Source organism: Hakea prostrata, chromosome 4, assembly GCF_041222555.1.
Source record: "Hakea prostrata isolate BN-2017 chromosome 4, UWA_Hpros_2, whole genome shotgun sequence".
NCBI classification, from domain to species: Eukaryota; Viridiplantae; Streptophyta; class Magnoliopsida; order Proteales; family Proteaceae; genus Hakea; species Hakea prostrata.
In genome coordinates, this window is record NC_142603.1 from 6,901,537 (window position 1) to 6,924,468 (window position 22,932).

The 22,932-nt window shown below is 36.9% G+C and overlaps 3 protein-coding genes and 1 non-coding gene across 4 annotated transcripts; 2 read left to right on the top strand and 2 right to left on the bottom strand.

The window, feature by feature from the left end:
• Window positions 1-3,977: 3,977 nt before the first annotated feature.
• Window positions 3,978-6,264, top strand: LOC149017474 (Big1). Its single transcript, XM_089151807.1, has 3 exons — window positions 3,978-4,381; window positions 5,389-5,522; window positions 5,876-6,264. The coding sequence occupies exons 1-3, from the start codon at window positions 4,136-4,138 to the stop codon at window positions 6,018-6,020; spliced, it is 525 nt and encodes a 174-aa protein (XP_089007933.1). The 5' UTR covers window positions 3,978-4,135; the 3' UTR covers window positions 6,021-6,264.
• Window positions 6,265-9,422: 3,158 nt separating this feature from the next.
• Window positions 9,423-10,342, bottom strand: LOC149017475 (uncharacterized). Its single transcript, XM_089154389.1, has 2 exons — window positions 10,261-10,342; window positions 9,423-10,145 (listed from the first exon to the last, which is right to left on the bottom strand). Exons 1-2 carry the CDS (start codon window positions 10,300-10,302, stop codon window positions 9,789-9,791), a joined length of 399 nt encoding a protein of 132 aa, XP_089010515.1. The 5' UTR covers window positions 10,303-10,342; the 3' UTR covers window positions 9,423-9,788.
• Window positions 10,343-12,495: 2,153 nt separating this feature from the next.
• TRNAC-GCA (transfer RNA cysteine (anticodon GCA)) lies at window positions 12,496-12,567 on the bottom strand. The gene has a single exon. It is a non-coding gene; the product is annotated as a tRNA-Cys (tRNA).
• Window positions 12,568-12,810: 243 nt separating this feature from the next.
• Window positions 12,811-15,429, top strand: LOC149017477 (Tetratricopeptide repeat (TPR)-like superfamily protein). The gene has a single exon (XM_089154176.1). The coding sequence runs from the start codon at window positions 12,890-12,892 to the stop codon at window positions 15,305-15,307; it is 2,418 nt and encodes an 805-aa protein (XP_089010302.1). The 5' UTR covers window positions 12,811-12,889; the 3' UTR covers window positions 15,308-15,429.
• The last annotated feature ends 7,503 nt before the right edge of the window (window positions 15,430-22,932 follow it).

Genomic DNA, 22,932 nt, shown 5'->3' on the forward strand with positions numbered 1-22,932 from the left:
ACTACAATTTCAAATGTTGTATTCAATGTTCTCTTGTTCAAAAGTTTTATGGCTGTAGAATGGTATATGTGGGTGGTTATTTTTTTTTTCCTGAAGGTTTCTGCTTCTATAAACTTGCCTGATGATGACATTAGAACCATTACTGGGTTGTTTATTCGGTCATTATTGATTCTTAGATGCCACTCTGAGAAGCTTGCATGTTATCTTAGGAGTTTGAAGAAGTCAAACCATGAAATTCATCATGGTTTCATATTCTAAGTTGCTTTCTGATGCAAGGGACATCTTAGATTTCATGATAGTGAAAAATCCAGTAATCCAGAACACTAGTGAACCATCCCATTAGGAGCATGAGTGGAGTTCCTCTTCCTTTTTTGTAGTACCGTATAAGAATTGGAACTGGAATCGTCCTGTCTGGGTATTTGTTAGACCAGAACCTAAGTTTGGTCCTGTTAGCCGAATGGGATGTTTTTGGCATTGACACCTTTGGTACCTGTATGGGTATGGGCCGCTATATTGCCAAGAACTGTCTTGGTTGACACCCATACCCACAACTTGGATTCCGGAATGAATTTTGGATCGACTTCTTTGGGTAATTAATTTGGTCCCCCCCCCCCCAAATTGATAGCTAAGACTCTCTGTCCGCTTGTTGTATAAGGTATTTTCTTTCTCCTCCGTGTATCATTTCACGGCTTCCCCACCCTCACTTTTTCTCCTCTCTCTTTATCTTACTATTGCATTGCATTTATTCTTTCTCCTATTTTCTCTTCTCCATTTATGTTTCCTTTCTCAATGATTTGGTTATCTTCCCACTCTCCACTCCTCAATGCTCCATATTTTTCCTCTCTCACATACTTACCAGCCACTGATTGCTACCTGATCCTAAATATTAGAAACTATATCTCCTTGCAGCCGTTTATGTAATCTACATTGCAACAACCCCGGCCTCCTCTCTCTCTCTCTCTCTGTCTCTCTCTCTTCTCCATTTCTCATTTAAACCCTTTCGTGTCCATGACTCATTTAAATTCTGGAAATTAGCTGAAATTTGTACCATATTTTATTGTTAAATTCAAATCTGGGCCATATGTAGTTATCAACTGGGATCTGGACAAATCATTAGTCATCCAATCTCGCAGGCCAATCATTTCCATTAGATCTGCCTGATATGATCTAACTCCGAAAGGCCAATATTTTATCAATGGTCCAAACTCACACTATTCCATGTTTTCAGAGTGCAGCAGCAATGAGAATCAGTAAGAAACTGCAATTCTGAACTCCCAACAGCTTATTTCCATCTCCAAAAGCCATAGTTTAAAGCAATGGTCCAAATCTCAGAAGCAGATTATAAACGTCTTCCGGTCCAATTCTTCCAGTGACCAAAAGACAACTAGACAGTCTGTCTTATGTTCGGAGTTATACAGCTGGTAGTTACTGTATATTGAGTCTCAGTATTCACTATCCTGTGTAGTGGAAGTATAGCAATACTGGCACATGTTTCCTAATTACAGTGGAAGTTACTAGCAAGGAGATTCGTGCAACAAGGAATTCATAACCTTTTCTTTCCTTAGCGGTTCCCTTAGCAGCTATGTTAAGTTTTCCATGAAAGTGTGTTGAGATTTTTCCCATCATGTACAATTTAGGAGTTAGGAGCAATATTGTTCAGTTTCAAGGTGTGCTAAAAAGGACAAGGTGAAGTCAGATCTGATTTGGATTGAAGTTATAATGCCTGTGGAATAACAGAAAACATGACCATTGATGCAGTGGATTGGCACAATAGGTTTCATATTACTCACCCAAATACTTAGGATAAGCTTGGTTGAAAAGAGTCCATTTTTCCTCTGATACCTATTCTTGCTCTATGGTAGCTACTCTCCTCTCACAGGATTTTAAAAGTGCTACACCCCATCATGTTGGTTAGCATATAAAACGCAACCAATACCATCCAAAGGCACTGTCTTCTCATTCTATGAGGCTTTGACCTCTCCATTGGTTTGTGAAGGATTTGTTTATCATCCTTTGAAAGGAAACATCCACTATTCTTATCTGCATATCAATGAGATCCCTTGATCATTCAATTTTGTCACTTGGGATTGAATTTTAATGCTGCAATCTATATAGGACCGGATCAATATGTTTTTTAGCGATGATAATTTATACCATTTCTGTGGATTTTTTAGCGACGATAATTTATACCATTTCTGTGGAACAATTATGGAACAGAGGCTAAAGCAAAGTTAATGGCACACATTGGAAAATAAAATTTCTGACTAAAACCTTTGGCTAACATTACTTGCTGTATTTGAGTGTGTTAAAATTATCGATCATTTTTTTACCATGCATGCTAATGGGGCAGAACGGGAGGACTTGCCATCATGTTTGGTGATTGGAAATAGTAATTACCAAAGGATTCTGTCCCATAGTGGCTTTGGATGCTGACTTGCCAATGATATTTTGTTATATCTCTCTCCCCCTCCCCCTTCTCTCCCTCCATGTGCCAACTCATACACACAGTTGAAGAAAATGTGACGTCTTTGCTGTACTGGTTATTGCTTGCAGTAGCTGAAGGTTTTAAATGGTTCTCTAAGAGCTGATGTGTTTGCTGAAGCATAGGAGTCATGCATAAGATCTGTTTATGGCATACAATATGCATAATCTGATTTAGTCTGATTTCCTGAAGAATGCAAATTTGAGGTTCACCTATAAAATGGGCGAGTTAGGTGGAGATACCAATTGATCTTACTTTAACCATCTGAATTGCAGATATCATTTACTGAGGATTTTTTTATGGCCTATGCCTTGTTTTTGCATCCACGTTTCCTTCTACTGGAATTCCTTCTTGAAATTGCAGAGCTGGAGATCAATATAGATGGTTACAGGTTCTTCAGTCACCAAACCAACAGTTCAATTTTTTTTATCCCCTAGTCCAATTTGACAAGAGGAAATCTGATTAGTTGAATAATTTTATTAAAAAATCTCACCATGCGTTCTTATAGAGGCACAAATGGAGGACTTGCCATCTTGTTTGGTAATTGGAAATAGTAATTACCAAAGGATTCTGTCCCATGGTAAGCTTTGGATGCTGACTTGCCCAATGATATTTCGTTCTCTCTCTCTCTCTCTCTCTCTCTCTCTCTCTCTCTCTCTCTCTGTCACTCCCTCCATGCATTAACTCATACACATAGGTGAAATGTGAAAAGGTGAAGTCTTTGCATGTAGACTTCGTTGTTTTAGTTATTGCTTGCAGTAGCTGAAGATACATGGGTGAAATCTGGAAATGTAAAGTCTTTGCATGTAGACTCTGCTGTATTAGTTATTGCTAGCAGTAGCTGAAGATTTTAAATGGTTCTTAAGAGCTAATCTAATGTAGGTTGATATCCAGTTGACAACTGAAGAATGCCAATTCTTTTTTTTTTGGTGAAATGTGTGGGTTAGGTGGAGATACTAATTGATTTACTGAGGATTTTTTAATTGCCTTTGCCTTGTTTTTGGATCCATGTTTCCTTCTACTGGAATTCCTCCTTGAAATTGCAGAGCTGGAGATCAGTAGATGGTTACAGGTTCTTCAGTCACCAAACCAAGAATTCAATTTTTTTGTCTTAGTCCAATTGAGCAAGAGGAAATCTGATTAGTAGAATAATTTGTAGTGATTGTTTTTCTCGCTTATTTGTCTTTTGGATGGTCAAAGATCATCTGAGAAATTCTGTTTGCTGGAATCCATGACTAGCCACTTTCTGGAATTTAGATGGAATCCATTATCTATTTCGCTTCATCTTCCAGCCAAACCAACCAGTCAGTTTTCTAACGACTACATGGACCCTTTCACACCTGAAAACGACAAGGGTTGAGAGTCTAGAGACTAATAAATATAGAATAAAATCTGTTTTTGGGAGGTAGTTAATTGAACGAGTCAATCTAACAGTCACGTTTGAAAATTAGGTTGGATTGGTAGAGAAGCCATGAAGGAACAATGGAGATGATCAAGTGGGTGGGGATGGTGATGGTGATGGCTTTTTAGCCTCTTCATTTCTCAGTCTCATTCTTCTACTGGTTTCTCGCGTTATCACTAATCACTACTACTGCTTCAAAAGGTCCTGAAGAACAAGATCCAGAATCCGTTCCACTTTGGAAGATTTGACAGATGAAGCAAATGGATGTGGATAGTAAGGTGGATGACACGAAGAAAACACTGCCACCACCACCACCGCCGCTACCACCGCTGCCAAGATCATGGTTGGCAATTAAACCAGCTGCGAGTGCTAGAAGCGTACAGAGTGTGACGAAGCAGGAGATTGCTAAGTATTGGAGACAGAAACGCATGGTAGAAGAAGATCACCTTCTCTCTGCTATTAAAGCTGCCGCTCGTGTCAGAGCACGTAATCTCACTGTAAGAGAAACCCTACACCCTCCTTTTTCTTTACCTGATCCGTCAGTTTTTGACGAAAATTTGCTTGGAAAAATTAATCATTATTTATTTCTTGTTAATCTTTACCGGTTTCTGGTGAAATTGTTTTGGTGCTGCAAGCCTGCAACATTAATGCCCAACACTCGTAGCGAACTGTTTAGATCAAGATCTTGACCGAACTTTTGATTTCGACCGTTGGTTTCTCAAAAGTGTGAATGATCTGGACTGTTTGCAGTACAATGGTGCACATTAATGCACAAAACTGAAGTTGAACCTACTTTCTGATCACATCTATAGAAGGTTTTGGAGTTCATAAATTTTTTGGCACTGGAGATTTTTTAAACCCAGGCATTTGAGGAGTTGGGATCTTGTATCTTGATGGGTCGAGGTAGAGATTTGTGTTCCTCTCACACTTGTACACTACATATTAGAAGGAGAGATCATCTGTGAATTTTAACGGTGGGTCTCTTGAGTGAATTCATTCTAATTTGTGGTAAAGAAGTGTGAGTGGAGCATAGATTTCCACCCATTAAGATAGAAATCCGGAATCATTTGCATTGCTGCTCAAATCTTATAGATGGGTTTTGGGATTTTTTTTTTCTTCTTCTTTTCTTGGTAAAAGGTTTTAGGAATTGTTATGGGGAGATAATTCAACACCCCTGATGGATTTTAGGAATTTTAATTCACTATTGAAGGGATCTTAAATTATTATTCCCTGTAAATCAGATAGATCTCAAGGTGAGTTGAGTTGGAATTCAGATAGCCTTTACCACTGAAGATTTATTCCCTTTCCACCATGTTTTGAGATCTGAACTCTCCCTCTAAGGGTGATCCAAGCAAACTGAGATCTAATTGGGCTGGGCTGGGTTAAATCTGAGGCTTTAAGCCAAACCCAGCCAATCTTCACCAAACCTAGCCAGGCCCATGGGCTCAGATTGCCCAGCCCAAATCCCAGAATTTGGGTTGACGAGAATGTGTGTTTCTTGCAGGAAGAAGACTATAGGCTTTTCGAAGAGTCACTGAACGATGACGACACCGCCGACGCCAAGAAGAAAGACGAAGACAAGACTTCTACCATTACTGCCAACACAGAGAAAGAGATCCGAGTTGGAATCAAAGACTGGTAACTACACCTTTCTCCATTTCATGCTCATATCATACACTATCTCTAGTTAAGCTTTCCAATTGAATACATGGGAAATGGATCAAAACATTGGATTGTTCAGCCCAGCCCAATAGTCTGACCCGGATTGGTGTTCATTTGATCCATTGGACTTGGATCCAGATCTGATCATGGTCCATGTTCCAATCCAGTGACTTTGACTTGGCTGGATTGTTAGATATTTGACCAGTGCACCAAAAACTCAAAGCTAATGGGATGAGTTGGGTCAAGTTTTTTGATAGGCACATAACAGAGATGGGCATGGATTTAACATTTTGAAAATGGGTTTTAATTGCTTGTAAATTGTTTGGCAGGTGGACAAAGAGCAAGTATGCATATCTCAACCAACCAGCAATTGAGTCTACAGAGAATCCTAGACGCTCTACCTACATTCCCAACTTTTGTTTCTACAAAAGCCCTCCTTCACCCAACCCTGCATCAGTCTTTAGGGTTTTCTAAACCCCTTATCTAAGATGGAGAAATTACTTTTGTTTCTGTTTGTGTGTGATGCTGTGGATCAGTTGAGTTGAGAGTGTGAAACACAGTTTCCAGTTTTCTTTCTTTTTTGGGTTTCATTGATCAATGTACTACTATGTGTGGTTGGTTCTACACATCCAATCATGTTGTAGAAAAAAATGATAATTATGTTTAGTTGCATTATTTAATTGAGATATTAGTACCAATGATCTGGATCCTAATTGTAGATTACTGTCTTAATCATAATCTCGTCATCATAATTACGTAATGCCATTATCAATTGAAAAGAAAAGGTAATAGTGGAACACTAACCTAACATTTTGGAGAACTCCTAAAATATTAAAACTTTTTTTAAAAAAAAGAGAGAAATTAGTACATACAAGTACAACAGTAAACCTCTCCACCACTTGAGCTAATGATGTTTTAGACCTAATAAATAAAGTCATTATGTCACTTAATAAATATTTTATTCAGTTATTTACTTTTAAGGGTCAAGCTTTCTTTGATGTCAATCAGGAAAATATTTTCTTACCCCCCTCCGCAAAAAAAAAATTCAGTAAAGTATTTCTTCTACACCCAAATCCCGAATCAATTCAGGACCGTATATAACCCTCTCACTTGGAAGAGAGATCTGAAAATAAAAGAAATAATGTTAATAAAAATTTAATTTAATAGGATCTATTGTGGTTGACTTCTTAAGTATGAAATAGACACATAGCATAGTTGACATAGAGTAAAATGGAATCTCAACTACGATGGAATCTCAACGATTTCTTCTTAATTTTTTGCTTACGTATAATACAAAAGCTTAGTAACCTTATTTAATAGCTTTCTATTCGATAAAGTTAACCATTAGTATTAGAAATCATAATAAGAAAGATTTTACTATTTAAATATAATGACAAACAAAAGTTGACATGGGAATGGGGGCCTTAAAGCGACATGGACGGTGAAGAATTAAAGAGAATTCTGTTTTTTTCTAATAATTTTCAGATAATAAATTATCTCTTTTTTATGTTAATTAGACAACGGTTGGTGAGTAGCTTTGTATTTATTTAAATATACAAACATTTAAGTACCATTTAATGACACTTCTAGTATTTCTATTACAAGAAACACTTTCTGGAAACAGTTTTCAATTCTTTTTTCATTTTTTTTTCAAAATAAAAAGTCGACATGATAAACAGTTTTCAAGTGAATTATCAGACAATAACCCGAGGGCTGGACAATATTCACTAGTGTTACCAAAAAAAAAAAAAAAAAGAATTCATAAGAATTTTTTTATATCATATAGAAGAATGGAATGATTTGGATTTTTCATAGAGTTGTCAGTTGACTTGGTTTGTGCCGAATAGAAAATTAGTTGAAGTGGTAGAATTTTCTTTCTGGAAAATAAAACATCTTAATGGAACAGTGGGTATTTAGGGACATGTGGCACTGGATAATAATAGATGAATATATAATCACTAAAATCTTGCTTTAAAAGTGATTCTAAAACAAAAATTGCTTTGGTTTTTGATAAAAAAGATACTTTTGTTCTATTGACCAAATTTCATCAACTCTTTAGTGTATGTTTTTTAAGAACCGCACTTCTTAAGGGCCTATTTGGTTACATGAATCCAAAGATTTCAAATCTTTGGATTCATGAATGCGAAATTTATACTTGTTTGATTGTAAAAATTTATGGATTCACAAAATCTAGAGATTCATCTTTTTACACTAAAAACATGAATTTGTAAATTTATAGGTATGAAATGAAATTCAGAGATTTCACCTCTACTATAAAAGCGTTGAACATTTGCGCTTTCACAAAAATCACATCGGCCAAATAATTTTTTAGTCACATATTTCATCCTACAGATTTCAGGTTAACCAAACAATTAATTTTATGAATTATGACTCCATAAATTTTAAATCTCCATCTTCTAATAAAGATCCACATCTCATGAATAAGAACCTAAGAGTTCAAATATCTTGGAGTCTGGACTCCAATAGAAAATATAATTTCACTAAAATTTATCACTATTCATCACATGGTAACACATATCTTGCCACTTGAGTTTATAGGTGAACTATAAGAGATTGAGGAAGGTTTATCTTGTGACATCTTTGATCAGGTAGTGCACTATAGACACTAGTAAAGTATAAATAAATTAGCTGAGGAGTTAGTCACTCATGTATGGGTTAACTCAGGTGATATAGAACTATGAGGAGTTAGTCACTCATGTATGGATTAACTTAGGTGATATTGAACTAGACAAACATCCAGTAAACAGCTAGAGGAATCCATTGAACTTACAAAAAGATGTCACTTAGTTTGGAGTCTAGATCTTTTACCCTGATAGATAGAGGATTGTGCTCCCCTTATATTCCTCTAATACTCGGGTTCACATCTAGTAGGCTTGCAATAGAGCTTGGCCGGGAGCTAGGCTTTTACAATCCCAAGTCCATCCATATATATTCTAATCTAAGTTCATTCCCACCCTGACCCTAATTCAGGGCTCAATGATTGTTGTCCTTGATCCTAAACCCTATAAGGCCAAGCCAAGCCCATTCTCACCCTAATTGGCCATCTCCCTAGCTTTGATTGGCCTTATCCCTGGCTCTAGTCCTAATTGGCTTTGTACATGGCCCTGTCCCTGACCTTGATTGGCCCTATCTCTAGCCTTGCTTAGCCTTGTCTCTGACCCTGTCCCTAGCCTTGGCCCTAGCCCTAGCCCTGATTAACCCTATCCTTATCATATTCCTAATTTATTGAGATCAAGCATCATGGACAAAATTAGGGTTAGGATTAGGGCCAAAATCAGCACTAATGTCAGGGCAAAAAACTTGGGGATGGATCGGGATAGGTCCGACGGGGCCAAACTTGCACCCATAACCTTTAGGTATTGATAAAGTAAATCATAAATGTTCAGAGATAGACCTCTCTTTTATATGATGGAGAAATGCAAGGAGAGTACAATCCTGAGCCCCAACCAATATAAAAATCCAACTCCTTAATCTATGTCAAAATCTAACAATTTGAACGAATCCAAAATTGTAGAATCATTTCATGTAATATCAAGTAACAAATAGCGAAACATACTTCACTGAGCTTCTATTGTCTAGAAGAATTCTCATCCAAGAACTTCATATTATTTTGATAATCCCCACCTCACCTTAAAGCTAGACCTTTCTTGGGTTGCATGCATATTTGTCCCTGTGAGTGTGTGAGGTACTATGTCATCATGATTAAAGGGCACAATGCTTCCCCACCCTTAAATGTTCCAGCAGATCAGCACTAACTTCCCTGAAAATAAATTACTTATATTAATATAGTGTGAACCATACTGAAGTTGCCGGGTAACATGGAGCTAGCAAAGCTTTCCAAGTTGAAATTTGTTCATGAAAAACTATATCAGTTTTCATTTTAGCTGGTTACACTACTTGAGCACAGATTTAGAGTTGGAAGTTTCTCTCATATTCTTTCTGCAATTCGAATGGGAAGGAGTCACTTAGTCTGGTGTGAAAGCTTCAGAAAATTGTCTTGGCATCAAATCTCTGAAAATAAAACAAGGATTACAAACAAAACCAGACGAATGGAGTTTTCATCTGCTCTGGTAGATGCAAATCAAGCCCACAAAACCCAAACAGATTACATGATGATCACATACGAGCTAGTAAACACACAAACAAGAAAGGAAAAAGAAAAGTTGCAGAATCAGAGATAACACTAATGCGGTTCTGTGCAACCAGGTGAAGAAACAACTTTCAGTTTTTTTTTCCGTCGTCACTGTGCTTAGAATCCTTAGGAAAAGATTTCTTTTCTTCTTTTCTAACATTGATGCTTGAATCAGAACTGTTCAGCGCAAAGACCTTCTCAGGAGCCTTGTGCTCAAAGACCTTCTTAGGTGCCGTGTCATTTTCTTTTTGCTTATGGTAGATGATTGCAGTGCTTTGCAGATTAAAACCAAAGGTAGACTTCTCCTTATTCTGTGGCTCCAAGGATTTTTCAAATCCATGTTTTGAAGGAAGAAGCCCTTGAATTGCTTCTGGCATCGGTTGTTCCTTCATCACATCCTTCCAATACTCTTCTGGGTTTTTTCTTGCATCAGCTGAACCAGTAAACTACAAAAATAACAATTAAACATACATCTTACAGTCAAAGAGAAAAGGAAAGAAAAAAAGAAAGAAAAACTAGAAAAAACTCAACCATATAAGAACTTAGGTTAACATTACTTACCAAGAGAAGTGAAGAAAGGGTGATGAAAGCCAAGACATCCATAATTCTTCTTCTCAACAGTAGCAGCAACTTCTTTGGCTTTCTTTGCTTGCATGACTGTCACTTGGAACCCTAGCTCTTATTTATAGCTGTAGAATTGAAACTCCCAACACCATAAAGGCCCCATTTCATACAGTTTTATATTAATACATGCTGAAATAATAATTTGTGTTTGGCAGTAGCCAGACAATCCCCCCAGAAACCCAGAGAAATTTTTTTTTGTTAGAACCGATATTAAAAGAGTCAGAAGAAATCAAGCAGTTCGGATAAGCCCTAGATGAGTTAGGGACTCTGGGTTAGCCATAGAAAAGAAAAGGACAAGTGCATAAGATGTGAATGAGGTAAGATTTAACTTAAAATTCTTTTATGCTTTGGGACTTTGATCACAGCAGACCAACTAGGACAAGAAGCACAGATGTTAGGTTTGACTTTATCTTCTATACCTGCAGAGTGGAGGTTACACTTCTTTACTATACATTTAAGAAGAGATAGGGTGCTTTTCAAAGACGAGTTTAAGATTTTCATATCCCTTACTAAGCAAATACATGTTTAGAATATAAAAAAGAAGACCTATTTTTTTTTGGTACAATGATACTTTTTATATATAGAAAATAAAAATATCACAAACATCGCTAAGAGATGTTGTTAGCCTTAATAATTGAGCAACGTTGCAATGCAGGAAGTCTAATTAGGATCTAATTATGTATACATGTAAATTCTAAAAAAAAATTCTAAATTTCTTTTACCTTTTCTTTTTAATATTTTTATAATAAATTTCTTGGATTTTAACCAAACTTGAAAATATAGCATGTTGTTGATATCTTAAAGATAATTACTTCTTCAACCTAATAAGGGTTGAGGGACCTGAAAGGCTCAAGCTGTAAGCACAAATTTTTTTGGTCTCATCATATATAGTTTAATTGGAGTAGGTTCCCTTCCACTATAAAAGTCTAACCCCACCACTAAATGGTACTTCTACAATTTTTTTTAATATATATATATTTTGTACAGATGTCTCCCCTTTTGCTTACCACTTAAATGACCTGTTCTTCCCCACCTCTAGAACATCCTTTCCACCATGCTTCTTTTGACTTATTATTGATAACTCACATCTTTGGTTAAAAAAAAAAAGTAAATAACTCACATCTTGTATTAAGCACGTGTAATTTCTCAAAGGTGTTAGATCTAAAAATAATATATATCTTTAAATAAATGTTATTGATGGACAATAACATGAATAATATTAATTTTAAATTTTTTAATACTATTAACTTATTGGTTTTCGAAGGTACCACTTGTTAGGACAATTTTTAAAATTTGACTTTCTTACTGGATCCCTAATAGGATTTAGCGGAGATCCTTCAAGAAAACTCTTATATAGTTTTGCCATTGATTAGTTTATTTTTTTAATTGGATCCCTGGTCTATCTTTGTACAAAAAAATAAATAAATTAGTAAGATCTAAGAAAAACAAATATCTCGAGCTTTATTCCCATTAGGGATTATACTTAGTACACACATCAATCATGTTTAACTTGTGGAGACCCTACTAAATGTAGAGTCTTGTATACTAATATAATGACCTAAATTAACATATTATTAACTAGTAAAGAAATTTATATCCTTGGCTATTCTAATGATGCCCATATCCTCAATTAAAAGAATTCTTAATTCAGTAACAAATAAGAACCCAAAAATGTTAACATCATCTATCCATCTATTCTTACAAGTGGAAAAAACTTTAATTTAAAACCATATTAAATTTATCAACTTGATATAAAGTGAAAAGAAGTTTGCACCATAAATGGGGTTCAACACCTTCTTCATTGTACCATCTAACAATCATAGTGTTTAATTTTTATACCCAAAAAGAGAAAAAATATATATACATAAATATAAAATATTTCTAAAGTGGTCTACTTATTCTTTTTCCATCAATAAATAAATGACGTAGATGTTTAAATGCTAGAAAGTGTTTTATGTTGGAGAATATGATGTAATGTATAGACAATCAATCAAATTGTATGTGAAAATGTAACACAAACAATCATACTCGCCTTCATGAGAGGACAGGTCATCTCACTTTCTCCACACTTGTCACATAAATTACATACTCTCACAAAAAAAATATCTTTCAATAAATAGATGCAAGTTTAGACTAATTATATATATTAACCTTTAATTTTCAAAAAAATTCAGGGCCCAACCGGGTTCGAACCGGTGACCTCTTGATCTGCAGTCAAATGCTCTACCACTGAGCTATGGACCCATTGGATGTTCAGTTTCTTTCTAAAAATTTATCAATCTCTTCTAGAATTCATATGCATTGATTTATATTTTGGACTTGTTGCTATGGGCCTAAGTTTAAGCTGTGGGGCTTTATATAATGGGCTTACTTCGATCACTCCTCCAGCCCAAGCCTTTTATCGGGATTATAGGCCAACCTAACTCAGCCCGAGTGACAACTCAGACTCAGAACGTTTTGTTTGCATTTTCCCGGCAATAATTCATAAGTTCGTTGTCAAATCCAGGTTTGAGGTTTCTGCGCGTCAATGCGGTACTGAACACTACAATTCAGATCACAGCAAGCGATGGCAGCTCCTGCTTCGAGCTTTTGCAATTCATACACTCCTGAAATTTTCTCTTGGAGCAGAGGCCAAAGCCCAAATGGAAACTCACATAGGAAGGACTGTATCTTGATCAAGCAAAGAAGATCCAAATCAACATGTGACAGTTCAAACCGACCTAAGATAAGGAGCTCTTTGGTCTGCTCTCATGATATCTGTTTTACTCGCACTCTATACTCTTACGTAGATTCTGGGCGCATAGACGAAGCTATGGCCTTGCTTGAGGTTTCCAGGAACCCAGATCCTTTCCTTTGGAATATCGTGATCAGGGGTTCTACGGGTAGTGGGTTTTACAAGGAGACGATTGAAATTTACCACCGCATGCAGGTTGCAGGTGTGAGGGGTGACAATTACACGTTCCCTTTTCTAATTAAGTCTTGTACCTCTTCGGACTCTTTCGTTGAAGGATTCAAGGTTCATTCGAGATTGATCAAGATAGGATTGAACTCTGATATTTACATTTGCAACTGCCTCATCGTTATGTACGCGAAGTTTGGATTTATTGAGTTAGCAGAGAATGTGTTCGAAGAAATGCCCCTTAGAGATTTAGTTTCATGGAATTCTATGATCAGCGGGCATGTCTCGGTTGGGGATGGGAGGAAGTCTTTGTTGTGTTTCCAGGAAATGCAGGCTCTTGGATTTCATCCTGATAGGTTTGGAATCATCGGTGCTCTTGCAGCTTGTTCTCTTGAGAATAATCTGCAAGGAGGGAAGGAAATCCACTGTTATGTGGTCAAATGCATGTATAGGATGGATCTCATGGTCGAAACCTCTCTAATTGACACGTACTGCAAATGTGGAGCACTAGATTCCGCTGAGAGGTTGTTTGATAGGATTTCTTCCAGAAATGTTGTGGTTTGGAATGCAATGATGGGTGGCTATGCACAAAATGCTCACCCCCTCAAAGCATTGTTCTGCTTGATGAAGATGCAGGATATTGATAATTTGAAACCTGATGTGATCACAATGGTTAATGCACTCCCTGCTTGTGCACAATTAGATGGTTTTCTGCAGGGGAAATCCATTCACAGTTTTGCCATAAGGCAAGGGTTTTTGCCACATTTGGTTTTGGAGACTAGTCTTGTTGACATGTATGGAAGATGTGGAAAGCCAAAATTGGCAGAACGTGTATTTTACTTGATGAACAAGAGAAACGTAACATCATGGAATGCCATGGTTGGGTCTTATGTTCGTAATGGGTGGAATACAGAAGCCTTGAAACTATTCAGATCCCTACAGGAAGAGATTCTGAACCCAGATGCTCTTACAATTACAACCATACTGCCTGCTTATGCGGAATTAGCCTCACTAAGAGAGGGGAGACAGATCCATGGTTATATCACAAAATTAGAGTCTGGTCTTAATACCTATGTCTCAAATTCTATAATGTACATGTACGCAAAATGTGGTGACCTTTATACTGCAAGGGAGGTTTTTGACAGTATGGCATCTAAGAATGTAATTTCGTGGAACACACTCATCATGGCATATGCAATTCATGGGCGTGGTAAGATTGCTCTTGAATTGTTCTCTGAGATGCAAGAGAAGGGCTTTGAACCAAATCGGAGTACTCTTGTTTCAGTGCTATCTTCGTGCAGCATTGCTGGTCTGGTTGATGAAGGATGGGAGTATTTCAATTCAATGAAAAGCGACTACAACATTGATCCTGGAATAGAGCATTATGGGTGTATGGTGGACCTTCTAGGTCGTACGGGAAATCTTGAAGCAGCCAAAAGTTTCATAGAGGAGATGCCATTAGTTCCAACAGCGAGGATATGGGGGTCACTTCTCACGGCTTGTAGAATCCATGGAAACATAGAATTAGCAGAGTTTGCAGCAGATCAGATTCTTAAATTGGAACATAACAATACTGGGTGTTACATCCTGCTTGCTAATATGTATGCAGAAGCTGGGAGGTGGGAAGATGTTGAAAGGTTGAAATCTCTGATGAGGGAAGAAGGCTTACAGAAGACAGTTGGGTACAGCATGATTGAGCTGAGCAATAAGACATGTAGCTTCATAAATGGGGACAGGTCTCACTCTGAAACAACCAAAATCTATGATGTTTTAGATGTCATAACGAGGCTGATAGGAGAACCTGATTACATTTCTAATACTTCCAGGTTTACCACAGTAGGTTTCACAAAGAAAAAGATGAGCTTACCCAGGTATCATAGTGTGAGGCTGGCAATTTGTTTTGGTTTAATCTCCACAGCAGTTGGGACACCCATCCTTATAAGGAAAAATGTTAGATTATGTGAGGATTGTCACCATGCTGCAAGGCAGATCTCCAAGGTTACTGGAAGAGAGATAATAGTAGGGGATGCAAAGATCTATCATTACTTCAGAGACGGATATTGCTCATGTGGTGATTATTGGTGATTATTTTTGTTTAGGCATACTGAAAGTTGTACAGCTGCAGAGTTTCCTTCATTGAAAATCTGTACATCTCTGTATATTTCTTGAATCCAATAATAGAAAGAAATTGTTGGATTTTTGTAAAAAGCAATTTAAATTCTGTACATCTTATCTGTATATTTCTTCAATCCAACTTGAAAAAATACCAAGGAAGCTTGCTATCAGATAAGGATTTTTCGAATCTTTTTATTCCTCTACTTTTCTTTTCTTGTTCCTTGGTAGGTTAAATGAAGTGTAACAGCTGCATAGCATATATTAAGTGTGAGTGTGACAAGATTTATCACATCGCCTTCATCCTGCTTCATCCTACATAATAAATTATGGGCACTAATGAAATTCTTTTTCCTGTTCTAACAAAGTTGTGGACCCTCTATACCAATTTCCAAACCCTCATTGATGTAGCGTGCAGATTCCTTCTTACGATATGAGTTTTAGTATCTGTAAATATGGAAGATGCGAGTTGGAACCATGGTTATAAGCAGTAATATCGAATTCTTTGTATTAATCATCCATCCACCAGCCCTTAAAAGAGAATATGTCACGGGAATATTGATGGATATAGCTCTAGCGATGGAGCATGTTCCCTAAAAACAAAACAATAATATTCCTCAGGTTCACATCCTCTACAATCACAATGGCATCAGTCCCTTAAGAATAAACTTGTAAATGCATATCCGAAATCCGCCTCTAAATTCACACTCTTATTCGTTTAAGAGTGTCCGTATCCGTTTCTTACCAAAAAATATCTGTCTCTGTCCGCTAACTCGCTAAGCAATTGATTCGTATTCTGATAACATCCAGATAGAGTAAAGTATTCAATATTTTTTCTTTGAAAATGGATGATAATCGAATTTGGAAGTCGGTAACAGAATCGAAAATTATCTAGTTACAGTAAAATATTAAACACTTTTTTCTATTAAAAAAAAAAAGCTAATAATCGGATTCGGAAATCAGTAATTGAAAATTGGAAATCAGGAATCAAAAAAAAATAAAAATTAATAATAATCACCAATCAATAATCGGACAATTTATCGAATCAGATTATTATCAAATATTCGATAAAGTTCCGAATTCGAATTTGGATGTCTTCTCTAAATTTTTGCTGGATTCGGATGACGATTTTACTAATTATATTATGATTCAGGTGCATCCGAGCAGAATCCGATGTGTTTACAAAGCCTACTTAAGAAGAGTCCACCACATGAATAAATATTAATGGATTGAAACATGTTTCCTACGAATAGTGCAGTGATTCCGCGACTCGTTGGTTGGTGGATGGGGAGAAGGTAAAAGTTAAAGAACTCGTGTATTGCAGCCAAACAGGCAAAATTGTTAGATGCAAGGAGTTTTGCCATAGCCACCGCGTGGGGGGAACAGGTAAGCCCACTTTCCCAACCCACCTACCAGCTCCAACTCCTTAATGAGAGCTGGAACTTGGGATCGTAGACAATTCCCTGTTGCGTGATTCTGCCTTTGCTTTTGCTTATTTGAAAAAGCGCAGGCTTTGCTTTCTCTTGACGCGTTCTTTTGACAAATTTGGAGAAATATTAGATTTTGTCTTGACGCTTCCATGCTACCACATGAGCCACACATCTCTGGTCCCCTATATCATGAAGTCAAAGAGAGAATTAATGAGATGGGTGCGACAAGATGCAATTGTGTCACTTTCTCTTTGTTACGAGGATTGTGATACTTGGAATTTTATTACCGTCACAATCAAAAACCACTTTGTGAGAAATTTTAGGGGTGAAAAGAAACCAATTTGGAAAACTTTAGACATTCACTGGAGGTAAATTTTTATTGGGTTTTAATTGTGACAATTAGATAATAAAACAAAATGTCACAATCCTAGTAATGTATTATAGAGAATATGAATTCACGAACCTATTTAGCAGATGGAGAGATAATTTCTAAAATTTAACACCGATACTGCTTGAGTTGATGGTAATGAGGGCTAAGTTTTGTTGTAAGAGATTCGAGAGGAAATCCCTCACTGCCAGGTGATTGAAGGAGAACTATGGCCTTAAGGGAGGGCTTACTGTAATGTTTGAGTGAAAACTTCTATTGGAACGATACTGAGATGGATTGATTGCCTCTACCGAATGCTTTGAAAGAAAATATAGATGTTCTTAATAACATTAGGAATTTAGTTGCGGATATTAAATTCTTAGCAACAAAGTTATGGAATATAATTTTTCTTTTACTCTAAGGTGGATCAACATCTTGGCGAAAAAATTGTTTATGTGCCAAACAAGATTGACTAGCCTAGTTCCACACCTTGATTGTCCAAGATTTATAACTTGAATATTGTTGAGCCTTCTTCTTTGTAATAAAAGGTGATTTACTCAAAATAAATGATGGAGAGAGAATTCTTTGCTAACTCTTCCCACTCGAGAGTAAGGGAAGAGAAGCATTCTCTTTTATATAAAGGATCCAAACACAATACTGACCAATAAAATATATGACAATAAAAAAATATATATAAATTAGAGTACGCAAATACACATTCACATTCACCAAATTATTTCACTCGGTATAAAATATAGAAAAAGACGATAAGATTAGTGAACATCAAAAAGATTGTTTCTTCCTCCTATGGTCTCATTACATAACAAAAATGTGGACCAAAAACTTCAACTAATCCTTATAAGAAAAAACCAAAACTGAGAATAATGAAACTTTATACATAGAAGTTTAAAAAAAAAAATTCGAAGCTTCTGAGGTAGTGGTGGAATCATGTGCCGTGGCTGGCTCTTTAACCACTGGATGATAGTAAGTGGACGTCATTGTCTAATGATCCAACGGTGATGCAGCCACATATATATATCTCGTTAATTTTATTGAAATATATACATAAAACAGTATACCTAACAGTCAAAAGAAGTCTAACCGTCGCCAGTAGTAGCGTTTGGTTGGCCTTCTCTGAAAGGAATGTTGAATTCCACATTCCGTCTGTTTCGATCGCCGCCGAATAATCGCCGGAATGTTTGGTGGATCATCTGCCTGAGGAATCCCAAGCAGCCGCATCCATGAACACACTCTGAATTGGAACGACACCGTATAGAACAAGAAACCCCTAACCAACCAAAGAACCCTAGATTATCTGGTTCTCGAGACGATGACATAGGCTGCAAGTAAAATGATGCGGCCTTCTGAACAAGTCTGTTCTTGATCGGAATCTCATGATTCTCATCCCAACTCGAAGAAGAAATTCCTGCCGGGGAAGGCGGCAGCAGATCCTTTAAACTTGTGTACGAAAGAGTTACAAAAGACACCATTTCAAGACATGAACTCTTCGGTAATGGAGGATTGAAGGCGTTTTCTCTTACAAAATTCAGTTCAATCTTTTCAGGAAGTGATAGCTCCGTGGAGGAGGATAATGATGGAAAGATCGAAGTTTGTGAATCTTGCAATCGGAGAGAAAAACGAGAAAAGCCATTGATGCGATTTGCTCCCGAAATCCCCATTTCGAGGAGTTAATAACGGTTCATAAGTAGAATGAAGAAGAGAGAGAATGTCTCAGATTATTCCGGGAAGGAAAGACGGTTAGAGTTGGAGTCGGAGATTAGAATGAAAGCGGTTCAGTCGCTAGTTGCTAGTAGTTGCTAGTTGCTAGTTGCTACTCGCTGCTAGCTAGTTTCCAGATCTGCTATTTCGCTAACCTACGCCAGGGGTTGAACGGTCCACGACAAGATCGTACGACGAATCTCCACCTTCACTGCGGCCGTGAATCTTAGCATAGGTGGTGATTTTGTGACAAACCTCAGTGTGCCAACAGTGAGATTTGTCCTAGATCATGTATGATCGATTGGACCCCACTAAAAATATTACAACAAGACTACAGAGAAACCAAACATTTCGGCTACAAAGAGTCGAAGACTGTTGCAGCTATGGTCCCGAGAGGATTTGAATTCCGACCTCCTATGTGAAAGTGTTGGGCTTTGTCAACTGAGCCATCCCTCGGGATTTACTTCATTAAATTTGTTATTAAAAAAGCTTGGGAACACCTGACATCGTTACAAGTTACAACAGATTTGACTTCTCAGTATTGACTAATTCTTTTTCTCATGTACCCATATGGTATATTGGTAGGTGCAAAAAATTACTTTTAATTTACATTGTTAAATTTGTGACACGTACTAAATTTAAAAACAAAATTTCTCTTTTGAATGAAGGAGAGAAAATATTTAAATTTATATATTTTGTAATTTTTTTAATAAAAAAGTTTCCCCTTTTATATAGATATTACGAGTTTACAACACCCACAAACTTGATGTTCAAGCATTCATGAAGAGTACACATGACAAACCTAGACAGCAGAAAATACCCCGAGGATATTCTAATTCCTAATGGTTGTTGGCTTGATATCTAGTCCATGTGACTTCACCAACAGGAAAGATTGACTTCGTGTTGATAAGCCTATCAATTCTGTCGATGCTTTTGTTAAGTGATGCACATTGATACAACATTATCATCAAAGAGAAACAAGTTAAACTATATTACAACCATCTTTATAGTTCTGCAAACGATATTACCAGAACTGCAAAATCTACAACCTACAGTTGCTCCAACTGTTGTCAATAGATGAAACAGAAACCAATAATAGAAAGAAAAGAAAAGGCAAATTAGAAGTTGAAGCATCAAAGGATGCTTTGTTGAATGGATTAAGAAAATATATCTCACAATTGCATAGAAGGAAGCACATAATTTTTGAAAAGATGTACAAGAAACATAAAAAATTGAAGTACGTTCCAATGAAAGCTATATATCATGCTGGAGATAATGCAGACCAAAAGGTTGCTTCTTGGTTCATTGATTTAGATCAGGCATACCCTGCAATAAGTAATGAATCCCTACCAACCATACTCAGGCATACCCTGCAATAAGTAGTGAATCCCTACCAACCATCCTCTTTACTTACACCATCTTATGCCTGGTAAAGTGAGTAACAAACCCCGTCTTTGACCAACTCTGTGGAGACCTCAGGGGCTTGGTTCCAGTATCCTATGCCCCACAAAAAAAAAATGATAAGATCAACCTTAAGGATCTGCTAGGGTGTAACATTTGACAGAGAAATGCACAGTTGAAACTTCAACCCAAGTTCAGCAGAACAAAATTCCAGTAGATTAACAGACTAAAAAGAAATTAGACAAATAAAGGAATTTAAGTAGAAAATCATCTGGAATCATGCATCCAGGATCCAACACAAGTAGAAAAAGATTTAGAGCTTTATTCTCAAAAGCTGATTGTACTAATACGATATTGGCCCCCTTCTCAGGGATTGGATGGAATTGCATAGCCCAAGAATGCACGGTTACATTTTGCAATCCATTTCCATCACTGGATGTAAAGCCACTCACAGCTGGCGACAGAAGCAGACTGCAGGAGAGAGTAAATCACTTTAACACAACAGCGGTTCAGGTTGCTTGTTATATCTAGACCAGCCTACAGCAACAACCCTTGAGGTACAACGGAACTCATAGACCTGGTGAATGATGGTCTTTCAAGAACATTGCAAAGAATCAGGGGTTCAAACAAGTATACAGTTTCGCAACAACCAGATGCCGAAGAAGTAGATTTGGTTGGACTTTTCAGTGTGAGGGGAAAATATATATATATATATATATACTAGAACAAGCCTATAAAGTCATGGTACTAAAAAATAGTATTTCAGGGTGTCTCTAGATAAGTTTGGATCATCATTTCTAGGATTCAGGGGCTTCTGTGGATAAGTATCTTAGCTATTCATTGTGAGGGAGGTGTTCAAAACTACACAGTAACAAATGAAACAGCGAGAGAATGCTAGATGCTCCAATAATATTGAATGGCATGGGAAGATTATATAGTTTCAAATTTTGTGCCATGAATCACAAGTACATAATACTCTCTAATGACACAATTTAAACACAAAAGATGAAAAAACACAGTACAAATGAAGAAAGAACCATAAATGTCTCATCTGGCTAAATGGTCCACAAAATGCAGTATGTCTGGCACTCTGTTATTTGGATTTGCATGTGTTTCTTTTTCTTTCTTCTTCTTCTTCTTCTTCTTCTTCTTTTTTTTTTTTTTTTTTGGGGGGGGGGTGGTTGAAGGGATGAATGCCATAGAATTATCTTAGTTATTCAGGAATGCATGTATCAATTTTTCTACCACGTCACTATGAAGGAGACATTTAAAAGTAAAGAGGAAAAGAATGAAGTACTGGAATGAAGCAAATCAAGACAACTACTTCTTTGAAAACAAAATCACTACCTCATGTTCCATCTCATATTCCCATTCATTCAATCTCGAGTCCATCCACCATCACTTCATTCTACCATTCTACCTAAACTTTCTATTCTCAGTACATTCACATAGCTAAGATTCAGACCATCACATTCACTTCACATATGTAGCATAGCATGCTCTCATTTAGGACTACGATCAATCCAAGTTTGAGAGTCATCTCCTGGTCAGCTTGTGTTACAGACCAAAGTTTCATACTGAATTAAGTTTCTATTTGGGTGACTGAAGCCATAGCTCTCAATCCAACTAATGGAATTATTTGAAACTTCAAACAGTTGCTTAACAGCACAGGCTTCACTTAAACCTAGACTGGTCATACTTCTGAGTATTGGTTTGGTTCAGATCCTAGACTGATAATATCTGTCCAAAATTCTATTTCTTTGTTTTTGGGATTTTAGGGGCTAAGTCATCCTAGATCTTAATCTTACATTACAACCTTTATAGCCTTTTTCTCTTAAGTGAGCTCTTTCTAGAGTATAATAGGTTCAATCTCCGGTTCCGCTATCAAATTTCCAGGCTGGTATGGATAACAATTTATTTGTGGAGGTTCCACCCAGCTGCCATCTGACTGTTGCATCAACAGAACAAATTAAACTGAATTATAATAGTTCAAAATGAAAAGTCTAGGTTCATCATCAATAACGTTCCTAGAAGTGATAAACCTAGAAGGCTCAAAACCCCGAGCACCAAGATATCTGTCAAGCATAAACCGTACTGATACATTAATTAGTCATTTTTTTGGTATTATAACACATCAAGTCAATTTCACAAGCAAACAGGAGAAAAAGATGGCATCTGGACATATACTTCTTTGCTCCATCATTTGCAAGATATCAGAGGCAGGTGAGGGAAAAACAAATAAGGAATCACTGCAACCAGAATGAAAAGAGAAGACCAACCTAGTGGTTTCAGCCAGTTCACTGCATTCTCTGTTTTCTCTGGATTGCCGAGCTGTCTCTAATCGAGAAATGGCAAACATTTTCCCAATCGTTAAAGGTTATGTAACAATTCTCAGCATCTGAACCAACTCATCAAACCTTGGTGTACTACTCCAGGCAATTATTGAATAGGGTTAGCTTCACATATTGATATTCCATCTAAAAAAATAAAGAAGTTACACGGATGGATGTATTGCAGTTATTAAATCAAAAGCATACACGGATGGTTGTATTGCAGTTACTAAATCAAAAGCATACACGGATGGTTGTATAGCAGTTACTAAATCAAAAGCAATCGATTATGTTATAATAGCCGTCGAATGTCTCGAAACCATATTTCCAAGCTACGAGCTCCCAATTGAC

Excerpts from the sequence above, each read along its gene's own strand:
- LOC149017474 (XM_089151807.1), top strand. The coding sequence starts at position 4,136 with ATGAAGCAAATGGATGTGGATAGTAAGGTGGATGACACGAAGAAAACA. Across the intron at positions 4,382-5,388 it reads TCAGAGCACGTAATCTCACT|GAAGAAGACTATAGGCTTTT; the intron begins GTAAGAGAAACC and ends TGTTTCTTGCAG. Across the intron at positions 5,523-5,875 it reads CGAGTTGGAATCAAAGACTG|GTGGACAAAGAGCAAGTATG; the intron begins GTAACTACACCT and ends ATTGTTTGGCAG.
- LOC149017475 (XM_089154389.1), bottom strand. The coding sequence starts at position 10,302 with ATGGATGTCTTGGCTTTCATCACCCTTTCTTCACTTCTCTTG. Across the intron at positions 10,146-10,260 it reads CCCTTTCTTCACTTCTCTTG|TTTACTGGTTCAGCTGATGC; the intron begins GTAAGTAATGTT and ends TTATTTTTGTAG.
- LOC149017477 (XM_089154176.1), top strand. The coding sequence starts at position 12,890 with ATGGCAGCTCCTGCTTCGAGCTTTTGCAATTCATACACTCCTGAAATT.